Genomic DNA, 25,879 nt, shown 5'->3' with positions numbered 1-25,879 from the left:
TGAGTAGATGTCAGTTCTCTCATTCCCACATTTCCTCTATTGGTTGCTCCATCTCTATGCATGTGATTGGTGTGGTATTAACAAAAGATCACACGACTCAACAACAAAGGCAAGCTGATGATTGTTGAGTTGAAATGCTCATTCTCTTCAGCTAAATTCCAAAATCTGAAACTGCCATAACAACATTCACTATCTGTTTCTTAAAGTTTTAAACTTTTTTCGTGTTCAAGATAACTGTGAAACTTTTTTTCATAAAAGTAAAATCAGGAATGTGAGATATATGCGAGCACGAGTTATGTTAGAGTAAATAAGGTAAAACTCCCTAGATTACTGACTACTTCATTTACCCTGAAAAGTAATCGACATTTCATGTTTTAATAATATTGTCTTCATTATCTTCTTTTGAACTTTTTTTTTTTTTCGGAATATCTTCCAAATAAATAAAGTGAAAAGTTGTGTATCTTTATCAAGAATGATAATATTGATACTGATGTATCACAGTCTGATCAGTTGGTTGTTCAATTATCACTATGTCCAAACATCTAAAGGTGAATGGATTATGTCAGCAAATCTTGTGTGTTCTCTAGCAAGTATTGAATATATTCTCAGTCAGGTTGCATATTGTGTGAGATGAAATATTTGGCATTTCTAGGAGGAAGATCCTGCCATCTTCCTAGAAATGCCACTAAAGGTGGGATTAACTATCTCACCTGTAGTTAAAAAATCACTTATGAGCGATGATTTTAAGTGATGAATAAATAAAACTTCAGGATAGCTGTTTTCTTATGTAACCTTTAAGGATTGCATGAGTAATTTCAGAGGAACCCTAAATATGTGGAATGGTTATGTAAACTTGGAGGAGAGATCTCTGGTTTGTTAATTCTGTGGAAGGCAGGGATTTGGAATAGTCATGATTGCTGATATACCTGTTCATATGGATAGTTTTCCTGATTTAGTAATTAATTATTTTATAGAAACTGTTTTCTTTTCTAAGCCATAATGTAAATTTTTTTAATGTAAAGTTCTTTCAGATCATTTTGGAACAGAAATTTTTATTCACCAAATTGATAAAAGGAATGATTAATGTTGCTAATCTGGTGATAAATATATTAAGATTCATTAACAATGCTTAATATTTTATTTTTTAGTGATCAAAGCAATACAGTCAACTTATTGTGCTAATAAGTTCAACATATTTTCATCTTATTTATCAGAATGAAATGTTTTCATCTATGTTATCAGGAGCTGCCTTTCAGTGTAAAATATGCAGAATATATCCACTTCAACTTTCTATTGCATGGAGAATAAGCAGTCGTAATTATGTTCCTGTGTTAACAGATCCAGAGAACAAAGGAGAAAGACAAGAACATGTTAATTTTGATACATTAGGTACATGGGATAACAGAATTGATCTTCCGCTTTTGCTTCAAGAGAGTATAAAACGTGGTAGACCTATTCCAAAAATTTCTGTTGAAAATGCAGGATTTGCTAGTGTTATTGGAAGAAGGACAACGAATGAAGATAAGTTTAGGTATACTTTAAATTAATATTATATTAACCATTTTAACAAATATTTTTAGTCTCTTCTACTTTCTGAATCCTATAAACAGTGCTATATAATTTTAGATTATGAAATGTGGTCACTAATCAAATTGGTAATTGAGAAGACATTATGTTAATGAAATTCTTTATATTTTTGCAGATATATAAATAATTTTAATTGCAAAGTTATAACATACTTTATCCTTAATCATGGATCTGTGTCCAACATTTTCCAGTATATTTTCATTAACCTTTTTGAACCTTTAAAATATTATTATAATGAGCTTCTACATAGAGTCCTTAAACTCATCAAGAGAGGCTAAACATCATGTCAAGCACTATCCAACATTTGCACAGTATCTATCATACTTAGCTTTGAACTCATTCACAGTCATGGTACCCGCAACAGAGTCTGGCAACCTATTTCACTCATTCACCACCCTCCAATCAAAAAATCTAGATCTAGTTCTAAAACCCTTGTTAGCTACACTCTTGCTCAGTTTCCCAGGATGGCCCATAGTTCTCTTACCACCAGACCTGTTCTGAAAAATTTCCTCTGTATTAATCTTGTAAGAACCTTCAGTAATTTGTATGTCTCAATCATATCATCCCTTTTCTGCCTGTCAACCAATTTCTGTAACCCACAAATCTTCAACCAGTTCTCGTAAAGTTCATTCCACAGACTTGCTACCATCTTGGTCACTTGCCTCTGTATCCTCCCACCTCTTCCTTGTTAACAAGAAATCCAGGTGACCAGATCTGCATTAAAGAGTCAAGATGGGTTCTTACCAAGGCTTCATAAAGAGGTATAATAACCTGCTTGTCTTTGTTCATCAGAATATTCTTCAGTAACTAAGTAATCATCTGATCAGCTGCTTTAGCCACTTTTGCATTCTACCCTCTAAACTATAACTGGCTATCCACTAACACCCCCAAATTTCTGGCTTCATTAATTTCATAGAGTTCAGTTCCATCAATATGGCATGCAGATAGTAATCATCATCATTAAATTCCTGCCATGTACCCTCAAGGGGTGTACAGGATATGATAGTACTACATGAAAAAAATTACATCATTACTAACTTCCTTACAACTTTCCTCCAAATCAGTCTGTTACTTGTCAAGACTCCAACATTATCAGATCTTATATTTCTATCATCTAAAGCACTTTGTACCGTATCAATCCACCTATATCTTGGTCTTCCTCTGGGTCGTTTTGCTGCCAACCTGGCAGAGAACACTTGGTTTGTTAATCTTTCTTCACCCATTCTGTTTAAGTGACCATACCACCTGAGATTAGCTCTCCTAACGTATTCCTGGATGCTGACAATATCAAGTTCTTTCCTAATATCCTCATTTTTAATATGATATTGCCATTGATGCCATCTGTTCACGCTTATAATCTTTCTCAGGACTCTCATATCTGCAGTCTCTAGTCTTTGGTCAAGTGTTTTACTTCTGACCCAGCTCTCAGATCCATAAGTTAAAACTGGTTTGAACACTGTCTTGTATACAGCTAATTTAGTGTTCTGACTAATTTCTCTCTTATTCCATATGAATTTATTCAATTGACTTCCCACCATACCAGCTTTGCTGATTCTGTTGTCTATTTCTATATTTAATTTACCATCTTCACTAAAAATTGTGCTTAAGTAGCTGAAATGTTTTACTTGTTCCACAGGTTCTCCATTCACAACACAGTTGACATTTTCAATGATTCTGCCTATTTTCATTGTCTTTGTCTTTTTATTGCTGACCTTCAATCTATTACAACAGTTATTCAATTTAATCAGAGAATCTTGCAGACTTGTAGCAGATTTATTTAGAGGTATAACATCGTCCGCATAAAGCAAAGAGCTGACATTAACATCTCCAATTTTGATATCATGTTTAATACCACTTTCCTTCATAATGTGATCCATATAGATAATAAATAACAGAGGGGATAATGTAAATTCTTGTCTCACACCAGATTTAACATCAAACCGTCTTCCTGTACTTCCTTCAATTCTAACTGCTGACTTACAACTCAAATAAAGACTAAGTCTTGCTTGATATAATGCCCCATTGACACCATATAACTGTAGCGTATTGAATAGCTTCTCTCTTGGCACCTTGTCATATGCCTTTTCCAAATCGACAAAACTTAAATACAGATCTTTGTTATATTCCCATGCTTTCTTGACTATTTGTAGTAAAGTGAAGATCTGATCCTGACAGCCTCTATTTGGCCTGAATCCAGCTTGTTCTTCACCAAGCTTTCCTTCCACAATTCTTCTTAACTGTTTCTCAAGTATACTTGCATAGATCTTGCCAGGAATGCTTAGTAGGGAAATACCTCTGTAATTCTCACATTCAGTTTTATTTCCCTTTTTATATATGGGTACTATGAGAGCTCTACTCCAATCATCGGGAATTCATCCCTCTGTCCAGGCTTTCTGAACTATGCAGTGCAGCCACTGTAAGACTATTACACCACTATACTTCAGTATTTCTAGTTGAATATCATCTACTCCTGCTGCCTTTCCACATTTCAAGCCTTTGATGGCTTTTTCTACTTCAAGTATGGATATGTATTCCTGACTGCATGCCTGGTCAGTGTTTTTTATCACTGTGCTGTCATCACTGCTTGTTTCATTTAGCAGTTTTTCAAAGTAATTACTCCATACTTCAAGGATATCTTTTTCTCCCATTTTCATGTCACCTTTATCATCTCTAACTCCTTTTACAGCACTCTTTCTGGCATTCCTAAACTTCTTCAACAACCTCCAGAATATTTTGCCACCTTCTTGATATTTATATTCTATATTCTTGCCAAAGTCTTCCCATGACTTTTGTTTAGCTAGTTTTACATAGTTTTCTGTATTCTGTAAGAGTAAAAGCCGACTTATTTGTCAGGAACTTTTGATATGCTTTCTTCTTTTCCTTCACTGCCTCTTAAACTTCCTGTGTCCACCATGGAGTTCTGATTTTTCTATCCTTGCAGACAACCTCACCACATGCCTCTCTGGCTGAATCAATCAGGGTTTTCTTCAAGGCTTGCCACTGAATCTCCAAGGTTTGGTTCCTGTTCTCAAACTCTTTCATTTTTTCTTCAATAATTTTTGTGTATTTTAGTCTACGGTTCACATCTGAGAGTTGCTCAACTTTTATTCGCTTTAAAACTTTCTTACATGTTATTCTTTTCAATATGAAATTCAATTTTATCCTGCTGAAGACTAAATAGTGATCACTTCCAATTTCAAATCCTCTGTACACTCTGGTGTCCTGCACCAGGGAGAAAACATCACTATCAACAATAACATAGTCAATGACACTTTTCTTATTCCTTGCCTCTTCTCTCCATGTGAATTTGTGCACATTTTTATGTTGGAACATAGTCCATGTCCAGAGCAGAAATCCAATAGATATTTGCCATTATTATTAGCTTTGCTCTTTTCTCGAAATTTTCCCAAAATATTTTTGTATATCTCACAATCATTTCCTACTCTGCTATTTAGATCCTCAACAAGGACCAACTTTCCTTTTTCATTGTGTCAGTTGCTTTTTCTAAAGCCTCAAAAAATTCCTCCACTTCTACCTTAGTAGAAACTTCTGTGGGACCATAGGCGCAAATAAGTCTCATTGTGTAGTTCCCCATTCTCATATTTGCCCACATTACTCTATTTGAGACTGACTGCCATTCAAGAAGATTAGCCTCGTATTTTGTGTTGTATACTATGGCTACTCCTTCTTTTCCTTGATTGTCATTTTTTGAATATAACATTTTGTATTTATTGCTCAGAAAGATCTCACCAGTTTTTGTCTTTTTTCTTTCAGTCATCCCTATTATGTCGATCTGGTACTTATCTAATTCCTCAGCTAGTTCCATTTCTTTGCCATTCAGGCTTCTTATGTTGATAGTATCGATCTTTAACTCTGGTGATGTTGAGTTGGAGTGTGTTTTCAGATTTGTTCCAGTAGCTGACTTTTTGTTGTTCCACTCGGTTCCCTGGTGAAAACAACGGGTGCCTTGTTTAACCGGGCGATGCCCCAGCCAGCATGAAATTTTGTCATGTTGTACCATCATTTTTTATTTTGGTTTAACCAATAGGAATACAATTTGGTTGGCTAAATCCCAAATTTCCAGCCCATCCTCGTTTGTTCAGTATCCAAGTAGATACCCAACAGGGTGCACCACAAGAAGGTGAGGATTGGACTTTAGATCAGATGCCCTGGTCGGTTCTCCGCATTCCTTTAAAGGCTATGTGGAGGTCTCCTCTCAGTTATACAGCTTTGACCTTTAAGCACCCCTGATGTAATTTATCATTCCAAAATGCATAGGCTTACACTTTGCCACATTAAACTGACATCCATTCTCCTTTGTCTGGACTGCCAGTCTATCCAAATCATCCTGCAAAATTTTAATGTTATCTGTATTAGCTATTATTCTACCCAATTTTACATCAATGGCAAACAACTGAACAATTCCTCTCAGATCCTTTCCTATATCATTAATGTACAAATTAAACAGTAACATTCCAAGAACAGAGTCCAGTGGTATGCCGGTAGTCACAGGCTTTCTTCTGGATTCTGTTCCTGAATAAACTACTCTCTTATATCTCTTCATCAACCACCATTTTATCCTCCTCACCAATCCTGTATCCATCTCCACATGCTGCAGTTTATTGATTAGAATTCCATGTGGTATCCTGTCAAAGGCTTTTGCAAAGGTCAGCAGTATCGCTGTATTATAAAACATGAGCAAGTTACTGAGGCATGACATATTACTATTACTATTATTACGGGCAACTCCAGGGAGTCATTGGACTCATCGAGGGTGGCCCCAAATCATATTCATCACAACTATTTGACATTCATACAGTATCTATCATACCTCGCCTTAAACTCATTCACTGTCACAGCATCCACCACAGACTCAGGGAGCGCATTCCACTCATTCACTACTCTAAAAGTAAAGAACCCATCTCTAACACCTTTACTAACCACACTTTTGCCCAGTTTCCATGGATGTCCCCTAGTCCTCCCACAACCAGCCCTGTTCTCAAAAATATCTTCTGAATTAATTTTATAGAAACCCTTCAGTAATTTGAATGTCTCAATCATATCTCCCCTCCACCGCCTATCAACCAATTTTTGCAACCCACAAATCCTCAACCTGTTCTCATACGGTTCATTCCACAGACCTGCTATCATCTTGGTCACTCGCCTCTGGATCCTCTCCACCTCCTCCCCATCAAGAAGAAACCTAGGTGACCAAATCTGAGCACAATATCCTTCAAAGAACAATGTTGCTTCCCATACAGTATCCCATTTCCATCTATCCATGCCTATACCTTGACAATAACTCCTGATATGCTGATTGGTCAGTAATTTGCTACATCAGTCTTGGAGACTCCTTTATGCAATGGAACTATTTTCCTCTCTTTCCTTCCCCTTGGGACTAACCCAGAGTCGAGACTTAGATTAAACAGTGTGGTCAAAGACACCGACAATTCCATAGCACCTTCACGTAAAACTCAAGCTGGTATACCATCTAATCCAAAAGCTGTATTCCCATCAAGGTTCTGCTATATGCTGTGCACCTCTATTTCATTTACCTCAATTCCCATACATCTTTGCCTCTCTCGTTACTGCAATATCTCCACCATGCTTATATTCTCTTGCAAAGTGTTCACTTAGTAATTCTACTATTTCAGCTGATTCAGTTACCTCCTTACCAATGGTTTTCATTAAAATTATTCTGCCATAAACATTCTTCCTTTTACTTGCAATGTATCAAAAGAACTATTTGGGATTATTTTTTGCCTGCATTGCTAATTTCCTTTCATACTCTGCATTTCTTACAACACTGGTTACCCTTCTGACCTGTGCTTTGCACTGTTCATGTGCCTGCTGGTCACTTTTCTCCACGAATTCCCTCCACAATTTTTTTCTTTTTTCATAGCTCCAGCTTAATGATGATATTCATCCATTTAACTTCCACTTGATTTACTCACCTGACTCTAGATATGCAATCTGTTATTACTTCCTCCCCCCAAACACTCCTTTACCACTTCCCATGCACTTCATCATACAGCCCTTGCAGTTTAACATGCCATGGCAGTGATCCAAGCAATCTCCTGAGCTTGTCACACTTACCAGCCTATCATTCCACATATACCCCTTCTTAACACATTCGCTGCCATGCTCGTCGGGCATAGTTTGTTACTTACCGCACGCCAAGCACTTCTTCATTTAGAAGAAGTGAAAGTGCTTAGCCGGCTTATCAGACAGAATTTTATTTCTTACACCAACTACGAGTAATCCCGTATCACCCCACCTATACAGTCATAAACTGAGTTATGCAGTTTCTTATATGTATGTATTCCAGTCCCGCTTCACGCCTCACCACTAGTCGTATCTTTCAGGCGCCGGTCGCATTCACCAGTGTCGCACATGCTGTGAACAAGCACTGACGTGTTTTGCGCGGTCTCCATTCATACACGATTTTTATAGTCTACAAACCTTGCGATTGTTTAATGTTATGTTCTTGATAAAAATTTTATCACATAAAAAATAATAATGTCATCCAAAAGAAGCAAGTCTGCTTCTTCTACAGCTAGCAAGAAAAGAAAAACATTGACTTTGGAAACAAAACTCGTCATTATTAAGGATTTTGAAGGCGGAATGAAAATTTGTGAGCTAGCAAAGAAGTTCGATCTACAGGAATCCACAGTAAGAATAATCATAAAAGAAAGGTTTACAGATTTTGGAGGACATAGATTCTAACAAGGAAAGAATTGTAGCCACAAAGCAAGGAATAAAAATCATTAGCTTGCTATGAAGAAATTTTGCGTGACATGAAAAAGACATTATGCCGTCAGATGAATCTATTAGATTTTATGAAACCATTGACATTGGAATAACTTTCTTTTTTTTTATGTACGATAAACTACAATTATGATTATATTTCTTAAAAAATATAAGTGTTTTCGTAAACCTTCGGTCCCAATTGTATGTTTGTATATATAAATTACATGCAAAATTATACCCCGAGTTATGCGAATTCGGCTTACGCGCTTTTTGTTGGTCACACCTACCGTGTAACTTCGGGGTTTTACTGTATATTACATGTGCTGATGAAGACTGTGTAACTTGAGTTCAGAGTCAGTGATGTTCAGCATCCAGTGCTGTAAGGTTTATTGCGTCTAGTCTCTTAAAACCTTCAATTACGCCATGGCCTGTAAAAGAAAGCTTACTGATGAAGAATTAGAAGCTTACACTAATATGAGTGTAATGATGAATGGAAAGAATTATTGATGAATGGAAAGAATTATTTGGTTCCGATTCTGAAGATGATTATAATGATACAGATGACTCTAGTGGTGACTCAGATGAAGAAAATTCTGAAGATGAAGTTTGTGTCCAGCCAAATACATCAACATTTACTTATTGGGAAAATTCAGAACAAGAGCTTCCACAATTTGACTTTGTTGAAACTTCAGGTTTTAAAATTGACTCTGCAAATTTCAGTATTGAAAAGTTGGTTGAACTTTTTTTTTAAAGATTTTCTCATACTTTTAGTTGAACAATCCAATTTATATACTTTACAAAATATTGAGCAAAAGGCAAAAAAAGTCAAAGAATTTCAAACTGGAAAGCAACAGACATACCTGAAAGGAAATTATTTCTTGAACTTTTACTTCATATGGGTCCTTGTAATTTATCATCTATTGAGCATTATTGGAGTACAAATGATCTTTACAATTTCCCATTTTGGCATTCTAAAATGATTCGAAATTGATTTCAAATTTTATTGCATTATTTGCATTTTGCAGATAATTCCCAAGTAGCTAACGATAAATTGCACAAACTAAGACCAGTCCTAGATCAATTTAATAGTGTAATGCGAAATAGCTACACATAGCCAAACAGAAACTTATGTATTGATGAGTCAGTGGTGTTGTGGCACGATAGACTGTCATTTCAGCAATACATAAAAAACAAAAAACATAAATATCATGTGAATTTCTATGAACTATGCGAATTGAATAGATTGGTGATAAAAATAAAAGCAGGTAAATCTGAATCCTCTTTAGGGAAAATGGGTCACGCATATGATATTGTATTTCACTTGATGGAAGAATATTTAGATAGGGGTTTTGTATTGCATATGGACAGTTTTTATAATTCTGTAGCTCTGACTGAATCTCTTACTGACAGAAAAACGTGTGTGTGAAACACTGCGAAATAATAGGGAAAACAATCCATCAGATGTTATACAGAAGAAACTAAAGAAGGGGGGGATTTGTCTGGCAAAGAAGAGGTCCTGTTTTAGTCAGCAAATGGAAGGATAAGAGAGAAGTTCTATCCATTTCAAATATTCAAATATGCACAAATTTGAAATGGTTGAAACGAAAAATCTGAATGGCAAAATTCATTTAAAACCAAATATCTTTAGGGACTATAATTTGGGTATGTCAGGCATCGATCTTTCTGATCAAATGCTTTCTTACTATTCTGCCTTACGAAAGACAATTAGATGGCCAAAGAAATTGGCAATACGCACTTTTGATATATACATTCAAAAATGTATATATCAAATAATGGAAATGCAATGACTACGTTAAAATTTAGAGATAAATTTATCTCAGTTTTTGTTGGAATAGATGAGCTTACAACATCACAGAATATCAGCAGGATTCGGGATCTACATTATTTGGAAATTTTACCACCTACAGAAAAAAAGAATCGCCTGACAAAGCCATGCCTAGTATGTACACGAAACAAACAACTATGGGGAAACACGTTGTTATTGTCCTGTGTGCCAGAAAAAATCACCATTGTGCATGGAAAATTGTTTTAAAGTGTACCATTCGTAATTTGATTTACAAATTACGGGTTAACTTGTGCTTGGCATAGGAGGTCGGTAATCGACATATGAGTATATTCGTAGTTGGCTTGTGAGGCTCGTATACCAACTAACAATATACTTGTAGTTGGCAGCGAACGTGTTAATTGAAAATTTCACACATTTAGCCACCTCCCAGGTCAAGACTATAATGATGACTCACCAGTTGGCAGCAGCATGGGCATATTGGTTATAGTCAAATTTGCAGATGCATTTACTAGATCTAGCACTCTCAAACGCTTAGTATATTCCATCACATGCTGCTCAGGTAATTATTCCTTGGTAACTGTCCACTTCCTTCCTCCATGTTTCTTCTCCTCCTTCCAATCTATGTTCCCATAGTTGAAATCCCTGCCCTCCACTCATTGAACTTATTTGCTGATGCAAATAAGCCCAATGAGGGGAGGGCCATCATCCTTTCTATCCCTCAATCTATAGAAGCATCCAACTGTATATTTTCTTTTTCTTGTCTCAACCTCACACCAGATAGTCTCAAATGTGCTATCTTCATTGGCCTGCTATTGAACTTCTACTCTCTTTGTTGCAGTTCATCAGCTATCATCAATAATACCCTCCCCATTCTTTTCTCTCTATCCTCTCTGAACACACTCTGTACCCTTCAAATTCTGTCTCACTAACTATATCATCCTCTGTCAGCCATGTCTCACTGATGAAAAGTGAGACAAGGCCAGGATGAACTAACTAATGCCAAAAACTCCTCCCCCTTGTTCCGAATGCTCCTGACATTAGTGTACATAAAGTGCAAAAGCCCCTTATGCCCACCGTTATTCTGATTTTCTATTTTGGTTTGTTACCAGTAGTACTTAGGCACTTTATGCACATTTTCCACTCAATGGCCTCACTGATATCTGCATATTTACTGAACAGCTTCCCCACAGAAAAAAAAAAAAAAAGCTCTAGTTTCTCTTATTTTGCACATCCACTTTCACTTCATTCAATAATACTTTTTCCAGACTCTGAACACCAAATCCATTCAAATGCAAACCATCCTTCTTTTATAAGTCCTTTTGCCCATCAAACTCCACATTATTCCTCCTGCATAACCTATGCATTGAGTCATTTTCTATTATTGCCCTCCTCAGCTCCACTCTGTCATACTGTGGCTTTTGCTACTTCCATTGATGCTTTCATGTCCTCCCTCATGCCATACTTTTCTCCTTTCAAATAATTTATTCCAGCTAAAATGATCAACTCTTTCACTTTACCCTTTTGCACTCTAATAGATTCACTAACATCATTAATTTTTGCATGTGGGAAGCATGATTTTGTCAGTCGCTCACCATCTCAACTCTTATGATAAAATCACTGTACAAGTCTTGCTCCTTGATTTTTCCTTCTCTCTTAGTCAAACATTCATTTCTCTTTACTCTCACTTTTTTTTTTTCTGATATCAGCTGCCTCACTCACCAGACGTTTTTGCATTCGTTACATAAATGTCTTCCCGTTTCATCTTGTGTATCATCATGTGTAACCGAGCTATCTCCCTCATTACAGCTGACTCTTCATTCTTTACATCCATCATACTACTCTTTCGATCAACACTTTTGCTCTCTCTGTTCTTTCAATCAATACTTTTGCTTTTTTTATTCTTTCAATCAACACTCTCTCTCTTTCAGTCATGGAACTTTTAACCTCTGTTTCAGTCCTATCCACCATTACACCATCACAGACATTTTCACATATACTCTGTTCTGTCCGCTTCAGTCTTGAGACTTGACTTGCACTTTTGACTTTCACTTTCATAGCATTTTTGGCACACTTTCCCACCACTATCACTTCTTGCAGACATTGCACTATAGAAAGTCTCTTTGGTTGAATTTTTTAAACAATGAATCCTTGAACACCATTGTTTTGCTTTGCATCGGTGCCATGTGCTACATTGTGCAACACAACACAATTTACTGTGCAGAAAGACTATATTAACTACAGTTAACCCTTGAACAACATGGGTTTGAACTGCGTGTGTCCATTTATATTCTAATTTTTTTCAATAAATATATTGGAAAATTTTTTGGTAATTTTTGATTTTTGAAAATACTCACAGACGAACCACATAGCCTAGAAATATCAAACAAATTAAGAAAAAGCTAGAATGTCTAAAATATATGTACATACTAGTCTATTTTATCATTTACTACCATAAAATATACATAAATCTATTATAAAACATTAAACTTTATGAAAACTTACACACCCACACAAACACTTAGACCATACATGACACTATTTACAGTCAAGAGAAATGTAAACAAAACTTAAAAACGCAGTATAAAATCATAACTGCATAAAATGAGCTGTTATTAATTAGTTATATTTAATTAATTAATCCTCTTGTGCCTCTTTCAATTCAAACTGTTGACTTACAACCTAAATATAGACTGTATATTGCTGTTCAATGTTCCTTTTACACTGTATATAGTTTTAGTGTTTTGAGCAGATTTTTTTCCTTGGTACCTTGTCATATGATTTTTCCAGATCTACAAAACTTAAATGCAGATCCTTGTTATATTCCCATGATTTCTGAACTCTCCCATCTTAAAGTGAAAATTTGATCCTGACAGTTCCTGTTTGTCCTGAACACAGCTTATTCAAGTTTCTCTTTGACAGTTTTCTTAGCCTCTTCTCAAGTATGCTTGTAAAATACGTGGAACACTCAGTGAGGAAATTTCTTTGCAATTCTCACATTCAGCTTTATTTCCCTTTTTATAGATTGGTACTAAGAGAGCTCTACTAAAGTCATCTGGAATTTGACATTCTGAATTATACATTGCACCATTGGTGCACCCAGGGAGGGGGCCAAGGGGCCTTGGCAACCCCCAAAAGAAAAAGAAAAAAAACACCAGAAAAATTTCCCAAAATCTTTTCCTCATTAAAATTCTTTTTTTTTTTTTTTTTTTTTTTTTTTTAATTTATGTTGGGTCGTGTCTTTTATTTCTATGTTCGTTATATGCTCCTTATGAATTAGCAGTCACATAAGGTGGGAATACCCTATAGCGCTCGAGAATCCTGGGCGCAGTGAATGCAAGGCGAACGAAGTAGTGCGTGGGAGCTACTTCGTTTGCCCGAGTTGGGCCACAGGAGATCACGGATACCATGTATTGGCGATCGCTGCAGATGCTCAGTCATAGCTCGTATACAATGCGTAGTGTGTATTCTCAAATCGTATACTCAACTCGATCCCCCCCCTCCCAAAATTAAATCTTGAGTGCTCGGCCCCCTCCAAGATCAAATCCTGAGTGGGCCACTGCATTGCACCACTATAAAAACTCATACCTCCATACTTCAGTAGTTCTGGCTCAAAATCATCTGTTCAAGCTGTCTTCCTACATTTCAGGTGCATATCAAGCTCAAGTGCTGATATGCACTTTTAACTGCATTCCTCTTGAACATTTTCTACCAGTGTTTTGTTACCTTCTGTTTCATTAACAGTCTTTCAAAATAATTACTCCAAACATTTAGAATATTTTCATATTTCATATCACCTTTATCATCTCAGATTCCTTTTATCACCTCAGATTTCCTCCATTTCTAAGCTTTTTCAGAACATTTGTCACTTTCCTGATATTTATCTTCTAAATTTTGACCCATCTTTTCAAGACTTTTGTGTGATGTTTTGCTTCCTTGCATTTTTTTCTGCATTCTCTTACAGCATCTACCCACTTACTTGCTAGGAAATTTCCTTATGCTTTCTTTTCCAGGATTGTCTCTTTAACTTTGTTCATTCACTATAGAGTTCTGATTTTATTATCCTTGCAGACAACTTTAATTTCAGCCAATGTTTTTTTCAGCATCTCCAAAGTTTGATTATTGTTTTCAAATTCCTTCATTTTCCTTCTAAAAAAATTTTACACTTAACTACATTCCACGACTGAAAACTGTTTAACTTTGATTCTTTTTAAAACATATTTTAAGTATAATATTCAGTTTTATTCTGCTCAAAATTAAATAATGATATGATCCCTTCCTATTTTAATCCCCTTGTATACTTTTGTGCTCTGGATCAGTGCAAACATGTAGCTATCCACAATAGCACAATGAGATTTTTCTTATTCTTTGTATCGTCTCTTCATGTAGATTTATGCACATCTTTATGTTGAAAAATGATGTTAATGACTAGTCTACATTTTGAACAAAAACCCAGCAGGCACTCACAGTTATTATTATTATTATTAGCTTTGCCCTTTTCTTCAAATTTTCACAACACATTTTTATGTCCGATATTCGTTACCTACTCTGCTGTTTACATCTGCAACAAGGACCAAGAGAGGTAGGATTTGGGGTCAGTAGAAATGTGGAAATGATTTAACAAAAATAAATATAATAATAATAATAAATTTACCATATTTACTTGAATATAACTCACACTCCTGATATTACTTTACGGGAAAAAAAAATTACAGAGTTTTGCATATACCTCGCACATGAAAAAAAGTTTAAACAGGTTCACATTGGGACGATAGTAACTTGCTACCCGCAATAAACAACACATCTTCCCCAGTAGCAACTATACTGCGAATGCAAGAAAAACAAATAGTTTTATTGTATCACTGGATAAGATACAGAGACATTTGCAGTCTGTGTAATATATTTCTCAACAAATAGTGCAATTGGAGACAACTGGGATAAAAATGGCACTAACTAATGAAGCACATGTCCCCTCCACAGAAACTATGCTATATAGATTCAAGCAAAACCATATGTTGCACTGGCAAACACAGTATCTAACTGAAAACTATTGTCCAATTTTTCAATTACATGAAATAAGTGTTTGTTTGATTGCATTTGAAATTTTCGATGTCATTAAGACAGATCACAAAGGCTAACTTCAAATAAAATTCTACTGAGAATTGAAACATACCAATATAATGTGTGTAATTCCACCCTTCAACTCGACGTGGAAGTGACATGCAAACAAGCAGCAATAAAATTCAACCGAAGAGTTGAAACGTGGTGTGAGTTGAACCCGTCTGTGCGACACGGAAGTGGTACCGAGAAGTTCTTTCGGAACGATAAACGGACAAAACACCACAAGTTCATAAACGTGTCAAAACTAAGAAATGTATAGTGAATGTCATAATGGCAGTTTCAGACACGGAATTCAGTTGAAGAGAATTAGTATTTCAACTCAACAATTGTTGGCTTGCCTTTATCGTTGGGTCGCACGATCTTTTGTTAATACTGCACCAATCATATGCACGTCTTCATAGCTGCTCTATCTCTAATGGTCTAACATTGCTGTTTTTTTCGCACTCTGCTTTCACTTATCATTAGTCATTTGTGAAGGATTATTCATTACATATTGTTGGATTCTGAATATATAGAGATTGGAGTAATTATTATTTGCTTCAGAATCCAACATGATCTTCCATCACAAAGGCTAGACTTGTAAATATTATTTAATGTAAACAACTTATTTTACAAATTAATATTCATATGACTACCTTAATTTTGTCTAATATTTAATTAATTATTCAAAGATATATGTATTAATAATGAAAAGACTGTGTTAAATATTATTAATCTGTTTTAATTATTACTATGTTAATATTATAAGAACTTGTATTTGATAATTTAACTGCCATTATTTGAAATGTAAATATTCTCTATTTATTCCTGTTTGTAGAAGTTTAACGTTATGCAATAGCTCAATTTTATTATATTTTGTTTTGTTGTCATGGAAACGTATGTTAGATAGTGAGCACATTTTTGGAACACCATGTGAGGAGAAGGTTTATTGAAAAGAGTTTTAGTCAAAGAATTCACGAGAACAATTTAGGCAGGAAGAATGGCGATATATAAGTGATGAATGCTGAAATTATTAATTAATTAGGAGATTAGATTATTAAGAGAGAGAAAGGAGAGGATTGTCATTAGGTTGGAATTGGAGCATTCGGGAATCACAGTGCGATAATAGCGAGTCGGCAAGTCACTCAAGTGGCTAATAAAGTCTACTAGTCGAGAGGCGGTTAGCTAATAAATTGTAGAATAACAATTATAGCTACTGAAGACAGCTGAGTGACTTTTAAATAGACTAGCAATATTTGAGTTGAGATTTAATTTCAGGGCCGACCTGTCAAGGACACACAGAATCTTGAAATAAAGCACTGAGTTACTAGAATAGTAGAGGCTGTAAAATTGAAGTTTACCGTTAGCTGTGCTTAGAATTATAGTGCCTAAAGAATTAATCGAATGCCGGAGGAATGAACAACTGTGCATATAAAACCTAAAGTTAAGGAATTATTGTGTATTGCCTTATTTCATAAGTGATCAGTAGTACTTTATGCAACAACGTTTGTTTATGTGTATTGTGAAGGATGATTAATTCAGTTATTGCTTAGAAGAATTTATTTAATGAGTGCCATTTACTGTTTAAAGTGTTTACAGTTGTAAAAAGTGTAAATGTATAAGTTGATGAAGGAAAAAGATTATCGGTAAGAACATTCCAACCATTAATATTCCTATGCTGAGATGTGAGTGTGTTTCATCCTAGAATTTCCTTATGTTAACAGTAACTATTGTGAAGATTAACTGAAGTGTAAATTTAAAAGTGTTTGCTTGTAAGGAGGTGTTACTGTGATTTTATTGTATTTGGAACTTAAGGAACTGTGAGAAGACTGTATTAGAGATAACAAATTTACCATTGTCTGAGTTTGTATGACAGTATTATCAGAAAGGCTGAAGTGTTTATAATATCTTAATTAGTGATTTAATCTTAAGTGTAAAATTTGTGATTTTAAAATTAAATGTTTGTTTTTGTTAATCAAATGTTGTGTTTTGCCTGAATCTCTTTTACTGCACCATTCATAAAATATTTGAACCAAAGCGGGTAAATTAAGTAAGTCGAATATACTCGGCCAGTATATATTTTAAGGAGAAATAGTTGAAAGTTGATTTTTCTTCAATTATTGAACTGATTCAGATATAGAGTGGTGCAGTCTTTAAATATAAATTTTCTCTATATTTGAATTAGAAACCAGCTAGCAACTTATTATTTTGTTTAAGAACATCATAGTGACTATGTCGGATCCAAAGTACAGATTAAGAAGAAGTAGGATCCAACAATATCTCCAGTCTTGTAAATTACTGGTAATTTTTGTTTGAAATATGGAGAAACGTTCAAGTTACAGTGCTGCTTTTAAACTCAGAGTTATTCATTTTGCAGGAAAACATGGTAATTGAGCAGCATTCCATGAGTTTACACTGACTGAGTTTAATGTGTGATATTGGCATAAACAGAAACTGCATCAGAAAGCACCAATAAGTCAAGAAAAGCATTCCAAGGATCTAAAAGTGGAAAGTTTCCTGAATTGGAGGAAGAGTTACTTGAATATATGCTAGGTTTGTGTAAAGATGATTGCTGTGTTTCACACGAAATGTTATATTTCAAAGCACATGAGTTAGCTACAAAATGAGGCATCAATTGCACAAACCCGAAAGTGAGCCAAGGTTGGATCAGAGGATTCATAAAGAGGAAAAGTCTTTCCTTTTTGTGAAAGGAATCCCTTTGCCAAAGAATGCCGAAAGATTTTGAGTATAAACTGATGGATTTTCATTGCTATGTGATTCAACTTAGGAATACCAATAACTATATATTATCTCAAATGTCGAAATCGGCCAATGCTGATCAAACACCCCTCAATTTTGACGTGCCACATCAAACAACAGTAAAAGAAAATGGTGAAAAAAGTGTGATGATATGCATAACTGGAAGTGAAAAACAGCAATACATGATCATATTTGCAATTACTGCAGATGGAACAAAGTTGCCTCCTTATGTAACATTCAGAAGAAAAACAGTGCCGAAGAGGAAATTTTCAATTGCACAAACCCGAAAGTGAGCCAAGGTTGGATCACAGGATTCATAAAGAGGAAAAGTCTTTCCTTTTTGTGAAAGGAATCCCTTTGCCAAAGAATGCCGAAAGATTTTGAGGATAAACTGATGGATTTTCATCGCTATGTGATTCAACTTAGGAATTCCAATAACTATATATTATCTCAAATGTCGAAATCGGCCAATGCTGATCAAACACCCCTCAATTTTGACATGCCACATCAAACAACACTAACAGAAAATGGTGAAAAAAGTGTGATAATATGCATAACTGGAAGTGAAAAACAGCAATACATGATCATGCTTGCAATTACTGCAGATGGAAAAAAGTTGCCTCCTTATGTAACATTCAGAAGGAAAATGGTGCCGAAGAGGAAATTTTCTCCTGGAATTCATGTAAGAGTTCAAGAAAAAGGATAGATGGATACTGCATTGGTTTGAGATTGGATTAAAACAGTTTGAGACAAACAGCCAGGGCCTTATTTCGACGTCCCACTCTCCTTGTGTAGGATAGCTTCTGTGGACACTTAGGACCTGAAATAATAAAAAAACTTTCAGATATGAGGACTGACATGTGGCCATTATTCCCGGTAGTCTTACACATTGTCTGCAGTCCTCGGATGTATTGGTTAACAAACCATTCAAGGACTATGTACGAAAATTCTACATGGAGTGAATGGCAGCTGGCACTACGACCCGACTCTAGCAGGGAAAATTAAGAGATGATCATTAAAACAATTGTGCCACTGGATTTTGAGAGCTTGGGAAATGATTTCATCAGAAATAATTGCCAAGAGTTTTTTAAAAACAGGCATCTCTAATGCCTTGGATGGGAGAGAGATGACATTATTTGGGGTAGATGACTTTGACAATGCACACAAGGCAACCACTCTCGAGGCTGGAAGGAATGATAGTGAGTAGGAGATTCTTGGTAAGTCATACCCATTTTCAGTGTTTTCCTGAAAACTTTAGTTCCCCCAAAAAATCCTGCATATATCTTGCACCATGAGTTTTTAGCTCTAATTTTGGGGGAAAAAACTGCGAGTTATATTCGAGTAAATATGGTATATCAATGAGCAAATGAGCATTGTAGGATAAGTTCATAAAGGGCAGTTGCTGTATATGCTAACTTTAAAGATTAGATGTATGTTAACTATATTTATACTTCTAGGCATTAGGTTATTATTTTTATATAATTTTAATTTTTTATGTATATTTATCTTGCATCTGAATATATCTACACCTTCTGTCCAAAAAGAAACCAAACTTTTTGAAAATAGAAGAAACTGGTGATGCCACCTGTTGTATCTTTTTGTTGTCAAAAGCGGCAACATTAGTGTTGTGTCAACTATTTATGACATTTGTTTCATTAGAAGCCGAGTTATAGTGCCAAGAGTGACAGTGTGTTTTTCGAATGGTCAGAAAATGAGTTTCAAACAGAGAGCTACAATTGACTTTTGTGTTAACCATGGTAAAAGTTTTTCTGAAATGCATCAAATGCTTCAAAGAGCATATGGTGATGAATGCTTATCCCTTACTAAAGTTTACAAGTAGTTTAAGCGATTTTAAAGTGGTCGTGCAACGCTTGAGGATGACAAAAAGCCGGGCTGTTCAAAAATTGGACTGAGCGAAGTTAACATCCAAAAGGTGCGTGATTTCATCAAAGAAAATCCAAAATCGTCCATGAGATGGATTGAAGATGAATTAGGGATTCCAAAATCAACTGTGCACAACATTTTGACTGAAAGTTTTGGCCTTCGTAAATTGAATTTGTGATTTGCTCCCCACAAGTTGATCGACAACCAAAAAATGTATCGAATTGAACACTGCAAGGACCTCATTAAAACCGCTAGTAAGGACTCAGACTTCCTTGAAATGGTCATTACTAGTGACAAAACGTGGTGTTTTGAGTATGAGCCTGAAACAAAGCGGCAGAGGGCAGTGGAGACCACCAGAAGAGGGGCATCCGAAAAAAAGTCACTTGGAGAAGTCGAAAGTAAAGACAATGCTGATTTGTTTCTACGATTCCAAGGGCATTATCCACAAAGAATTTGTTCATCCTGGCCAAACGGTCAATGGTGAGTTTTATCTCGAAGTTTTGAAGCAGTTGATAGCAAGAATTCATCGCGTGCGGCATGAATATCGTGATGCAGGCAGCTGGTCACTTTTGCATGATAATGCACCATCTCATCGTTCGAACATTGTGAGACAGTTTTTGAGCAAAAACCAAGTTTGTGTGTTGGATCACTTGCCTTATTTATCTGATTTAGCACCCTGCGACTTCATTTGCCGACGAAAGGAAAGCGATACGACACCTTTGAAAACATTCAAGCAGCAGTAACCATGACCCTCAACAGTATCCCAAAAACTGATATAAAAAACTCATTTAACGAATTAATTGATCGTGCCAAACGCTGTATCGAAGCTGAGGTAGAGTATATTGATTGAAATAAATTTGAATAATTATAGTCTGTGTTTTATTTTCTATCAAATGTTCAGTTTCTTTTTGAACAGAGGGTGTAAATGAAGTGATTATTCCAAATAAATAAAGTGTAAACTTGCTTTCTAGAAGATTATATATAAGTTTGTTCTTCTATTTGATTTACATATCTAACTTCAGATTTCTGGTCACTTGAGTCTGCATTGCCCTGTCTCAAAAAAAATAAAATAAAATAAAGATATGGTGCTATCTCATGCATAATATTCTACACACTTCCTTTCTAAAAAGGGAGGGACATAATGCCAAATCTTTTGATATATATATGTTCTATATATAGTAGTATTTTTCTTGATAGTCGAAGATAGCAAACTAAAATTCTTACTTAAAAGATTATTTCTTTTGCACAGACTGAAAGAACTTCAGCCTAATTTGCTATTTTTTGCTGTATTTGATGGACATGGTGGCCCTAGTTGTGCTGACTTCTGCAATGAGCATATGGAGGAACATATTTTATACTGGCTTGCACGACAAGAGAAAGATTTACAAGTAATTTTGCAAAACGTGTTTGTAGAAATAAATAATGCATATGCCCGTTACATAACTTTCAACTGCACTGGTGAGTTTGTTCCATAATTTATAAGTAATCATTCATACGAAATAGATTAATTTTTTCAGTCAAGCATGAAACGAAATAGTTGTGTTTTATATATATGTATGTATATATATATATATATATATATATATATATATAAAAAATCCAAATCATTATGTTTTTATTATTAATAGTGCAATGTATTAAACATTCTATATGAGAGATGGCTAACCTGAGCACATTTATGTTATAGCAGTGTACATTATTAAATAGCCAAAATGGAGCATGAAATATGGCTGAGATGTTTCCAGAAGCTGCAGACCTATTTGTTTACTTTGCTTTATTTTTACATGGTACTTTAAGAGGTGAGATAAATCAGGTGGGAGTTGAATGGATGAGTAGTATCATTAAGCAGGAACTTCCAAATAAAAAAAAAATTATAATAAATGTTATGAAGGAAATATAAAGATGATGAGTAGGCTCATTCCCTTTCTTTATATAATTAAGTCAAAATTAGATTGTGAAAGGAAATTAGCCAAGCATGACTAAAGAGACCAGAAAGCACTATTTTGCCATGTAGCGATTCGAAGGAAAAATGAGAGGATAATAATGAATATTAACCAATGGTGATATTATCCAGGTGGAGATGCTGAAATTGCTAGTGTGACAATATAGATAGATGAAGTAAAGGATCTTAGAATATAACAAAGTCTGAATATAAATACAGCCATCAATTACATAGGATATTGGCCTGTGCATTTCCTATACCTTATGGTTAAGGTATAGGAAAAGTGGGTTACAGACAATTCAAGAATGGGTGGATAAGAATCTGATACTACATAGGACAACATGCATGCCTTTGTGAAGGGTAGGTCTTACCTTAGCAATTTACTTTTCTATAATAAAGCAACAATTGAATTGGATAAGAAAAATGCTACACCATGATACTGCATGATAGTGTCTTATATAAATTGGAGCAAATGAGGTTTGATATTATAGGTAATGACATGGATATGATGGCTAATGAATAGACAGCACACAGTAGTACATGTAGGAATAGAATATAGAAGAATGGAGGTGACGAGCAGTGTCCTGTATCACTCTGTACTGGGCTGCCACTATTCAATTTTTACATTAACAATATAAATTTTTACGTGAACTATATATATCATGTGACTGCCACCCACAAAGGTCATAATTTACAATACATTAGTACTGTGGTTGGACTGATGTTTTTTTTTTTAATTATTTTGTACATAATCCTGAAATCTTGCTCTAGAGACCAAACATGAAACTTTTTTTCCAGCCTCCAATAAGCAAGATGGTGGTCTCACTTCAAACCTGTAGCCTGTTGGTTGGAGAGTAGGTGTGGTTATCCACTCAGCCAGCCAAGCTAGCATTTGAAGAAATTATCCAATTGTTTGGTGATGATGCAAAACTGAGGAGGTAGGGGGAGTAGTAGTTAATAAAGTTGGATGTAGAGAATAATTAAATAGACTGTGATAATGATTGTGAGTTTAGCATGTTAAGGCATTAATGGAACTGAAATGTAAGAAATTGATGTTAGTTGATACACTGTATTTAATACTGTAATAAAACTTCAGCTGTGTTTTGCTTGTATCTGTGAAGCATGATGTGGATGGAAGAGGAATGTTTTCACAATACAGGAACATTTCCATTCCAGTCTTTGAAAAGAATGAAAGAAATGAGTAAAAAATCTGCTTATTCTCTAGTTAAAAAGGAAACCATCTGTGTTTTACAAGAAATAATCTTTATGATCTCCATCAGAATATTACCATGTCTGGGATTTATTACTGCATATTAAAAAAGTGTATACTATTACTGAATAAAAGAAAATTCTTAGAAATCAAAAAAAAGCAGAATATAACAACAGATAACCCTTTTATAATGCAGTACTTATACAACGCAGTTTCGATATAACACGGTCTACAAATTGTAGTAACCCTTTATTTTTTCATATATCTTTCACCGCACAACTTAAAAATAAAATTTTATCTTTGTTAAATTTGTGTCTTCCCATATCGTGCATGTAGTTATAAGTAGCGAATATATTACATGAAATACTCTTTAGCACGCATATACACCAGTTGTTTACCGTGTAAAATGTTTATTGTTGAAAATTGGCTTTGATTTCTGCCAGGAAAGCGCATAAAAAATCATAAGTATGTTTAATCTCAGGCTGAGCACTTTATTTTCGTAGTTACGTTAATAATTAATATGTAATGCTTTTTTACGTAAAAAATTTATTTTTATAGTAATGGCCACTAAAACTTCAATGAAAGGGGAAAAAACCAACCTTGAAAAGAAAATTCATTTCTCTCGAAGAAAAAAATAAAATTTTGGATCGGTTGAAAAATGAAGAAAAACCAGGAGTTGTTGCAAGGACTTTGAATTTAAATGAATCAACAATTCAAACAATCAAACAAAATGAACTTAAAATCCGAGAAAGTGTTATTGCTGGGTCAATGGTTAAATGCAAAGCATGTTGCTCGTGTATGCGATATTCTAATAGAAAAAAATGGAGAAATCCCTAGTGATCTGGATAGAAGATTGCACTCAAAAGAAAATTCCTTAGGATGGAAATCTTATTAAACAAAAAGCTCTCAAAATTTATGAACATTTAAAAGAACTTGATCAAGATTCTTCAGAAGAAAGCTCTCAGCATGGATTTTGTGCCAGTAAGGGGTGTTTCGAAAACTTTAAAAAGCAGTTTTTCTTTGTATAATCTTAAAATCCAGCGAGAATCAGCATCAGCAGACATAGAAGCTGCCCAGAAATATTCGGGAGAACATTTAAAAATCATTGAAGATGGTGGTTATAGTGCACACCAGGTGTTTAATGCAGATGAATCTGGTGAAATTGGAAAAAAAAATGACAAAACGCACCTATATTTCAAAAAATGGAAGATCAACCTCCCAGATTCAAAGTTTCCAAAGATAGAATTACCCTTCTGTTTTGTAGTAATGCATCAGGTAATTACATGACAAAACCAATGTTTATTAACCGATCCTCAAATCCTCGTGCTATAAAAGGGCTCGACAAGTCCACCCTACCTGTTTATTGGCATGCCAACAAAAAGGCATGGGTTACAGCTAGCATGTTTGAAAATTGGTTTTTCAAGTGTTTTGTACCCGATGTAGAAAGTTATCCAAAGAAAAAGAATATCAACTTCAAAATTCTACTAATTTTAGATAACGCACCAGGCCACCCAACAAATTTAAGCCATCTGAATATTAAAATAACTTTTTTGCTGCCTAATACTACTTCACTTATTCAACCAAGTAACAATATTAACATTTAAGTCATATTATATTCATCGAACATTCCAGTTAATTTTGAAAAAAATGGAATCTAATCCAAACATGACACTTCCTCAAGCTTGGAAAGTTTTCAATATTGAATTGTGTGAAAATTATTTCTCTGTCCAATAAGGAATTACAACCCTCTTCACTTGAATGTGTTCTGGAACAAAATTTCATACCTCCAGTGGATTCCGAGCTAAGTCATATAATAAACATCACACACATTTTTGGTGGAGAGGGGGCTTTTGCGATATGGTGAAAATGAAATTAATTTCATCAATGAAATTAATGAAACAGATTTAAATGAGGAGGAACTGGTACAATTAATAGATGATGTCGAACCAAATGGCAGGGAAAGTTCTGCTGAAGATTCTGATTGTGATGAATCCATTAAAGAATTCAGTTTAAAGAAATTAGCAGAAGGATTGGACTTGGCAAGAAAGTTAGGAAGTTAATTTACAGATGATGATCCTTCAGTGGAGTGCTCCGGAAAATTCACGAAACAATTGGATATTTGTTTAGCTCCATATTATGAACTTCATAAAAAAATTGCAGCATAGTGGTGAGCAAGGTTTGTTACTGACTTCTTGATAACCAAACCAGCCTAAGTATACAGTGAGAATTATGTAAATGTCCAAGAGGTTTCAAATGATAATGACGTCTGGCCCCTCATAAATAAAGAACATCTACAAAATGTTATTTTTGAAGACACTGATGACGATTAAAATATGCACTTTATTTTATTTTGCCTAAAACATTTATGCATTATGTGCAATGAAGTTTACGTACAATTTGTAATTTTTATAATTTTATACTATGTATTTGTTTCATAGTTTGTATGTTTTCTTAACTTACATGAATTATTTGAATTAAATAAAAATATGTTTTTGTTGGGTATGTCGTTGTTTATATTTATGCAATTAAAAACAATGATTTCAGAACATAACTCTACTTTTTCTGTGATCTGAGTCGCTCATAATGCAATTTATATAACGCGGCATTTCTATGGAACCTACCATCCGTGTTATATGAGGGTTACTTGTACATACACAAACAAGGAAGAAAGTTAGGAAGTTAATTTACAGATAATGATAACTTTCTTCCATGAGTGCACACATAATTCACGCCTCACCTGGATGGATGATCTGATGAACATTATTAGTTCAATGGATATTGCTTCCTCCCTATGATAATTTTCTGAGCTATAATGTATACAGGTGCCATTTATTATAGGTTA

At 34.8% G+C, this 25,879-nt stretch overlaps 1 protein-coding gene across 1 annotated transcript in view; it reads left to right on the top strand.

Annotated features, from left to right (window-relative positions):
• LOC150110508 (protein phosphatase Mn(2+)-dependent 1K-like) overlaps positions 1-25,879 on the top strand; it is an 86,401-nt gene that overhangs the window by 21,862 nt on the left and 38,660 nt on the right. The window contains exons 3-4 of the mRNA XM_090400224.1: positions 1,243-1,531; positions 21,135-21,343. Of these exons, the coding sequence (XP_090256350.1) occupies positions 1,243-1,531; positions 21,135-21,343 (498 nt within the window). The remainder of the gene's footprint in view (positions 1-1,242; positions 1,532-21,134; positions 21,344-25,879) is intronic.

Source organism: Typopeltis vanoorti, chromosome 1 (genome assembly GCF_054136105.1).
Source record: "Typopeltis vanoorti isolate ZY-2024b chromosome 1, IOZ_Tvanoo_1.0, whole genome shotgun sequence".
Lineage (NCBI taxonomy): Eukaryota > Metazoa > Arthropoda > Arachnida > Uropygi > Thelyphonidae > Typopeltis > Typopeltis vanoorti.
Note: the sequence above shows the minus strand (reverse complement) of the source record. Positions and strands in the feature narration are given on the sequence as shown.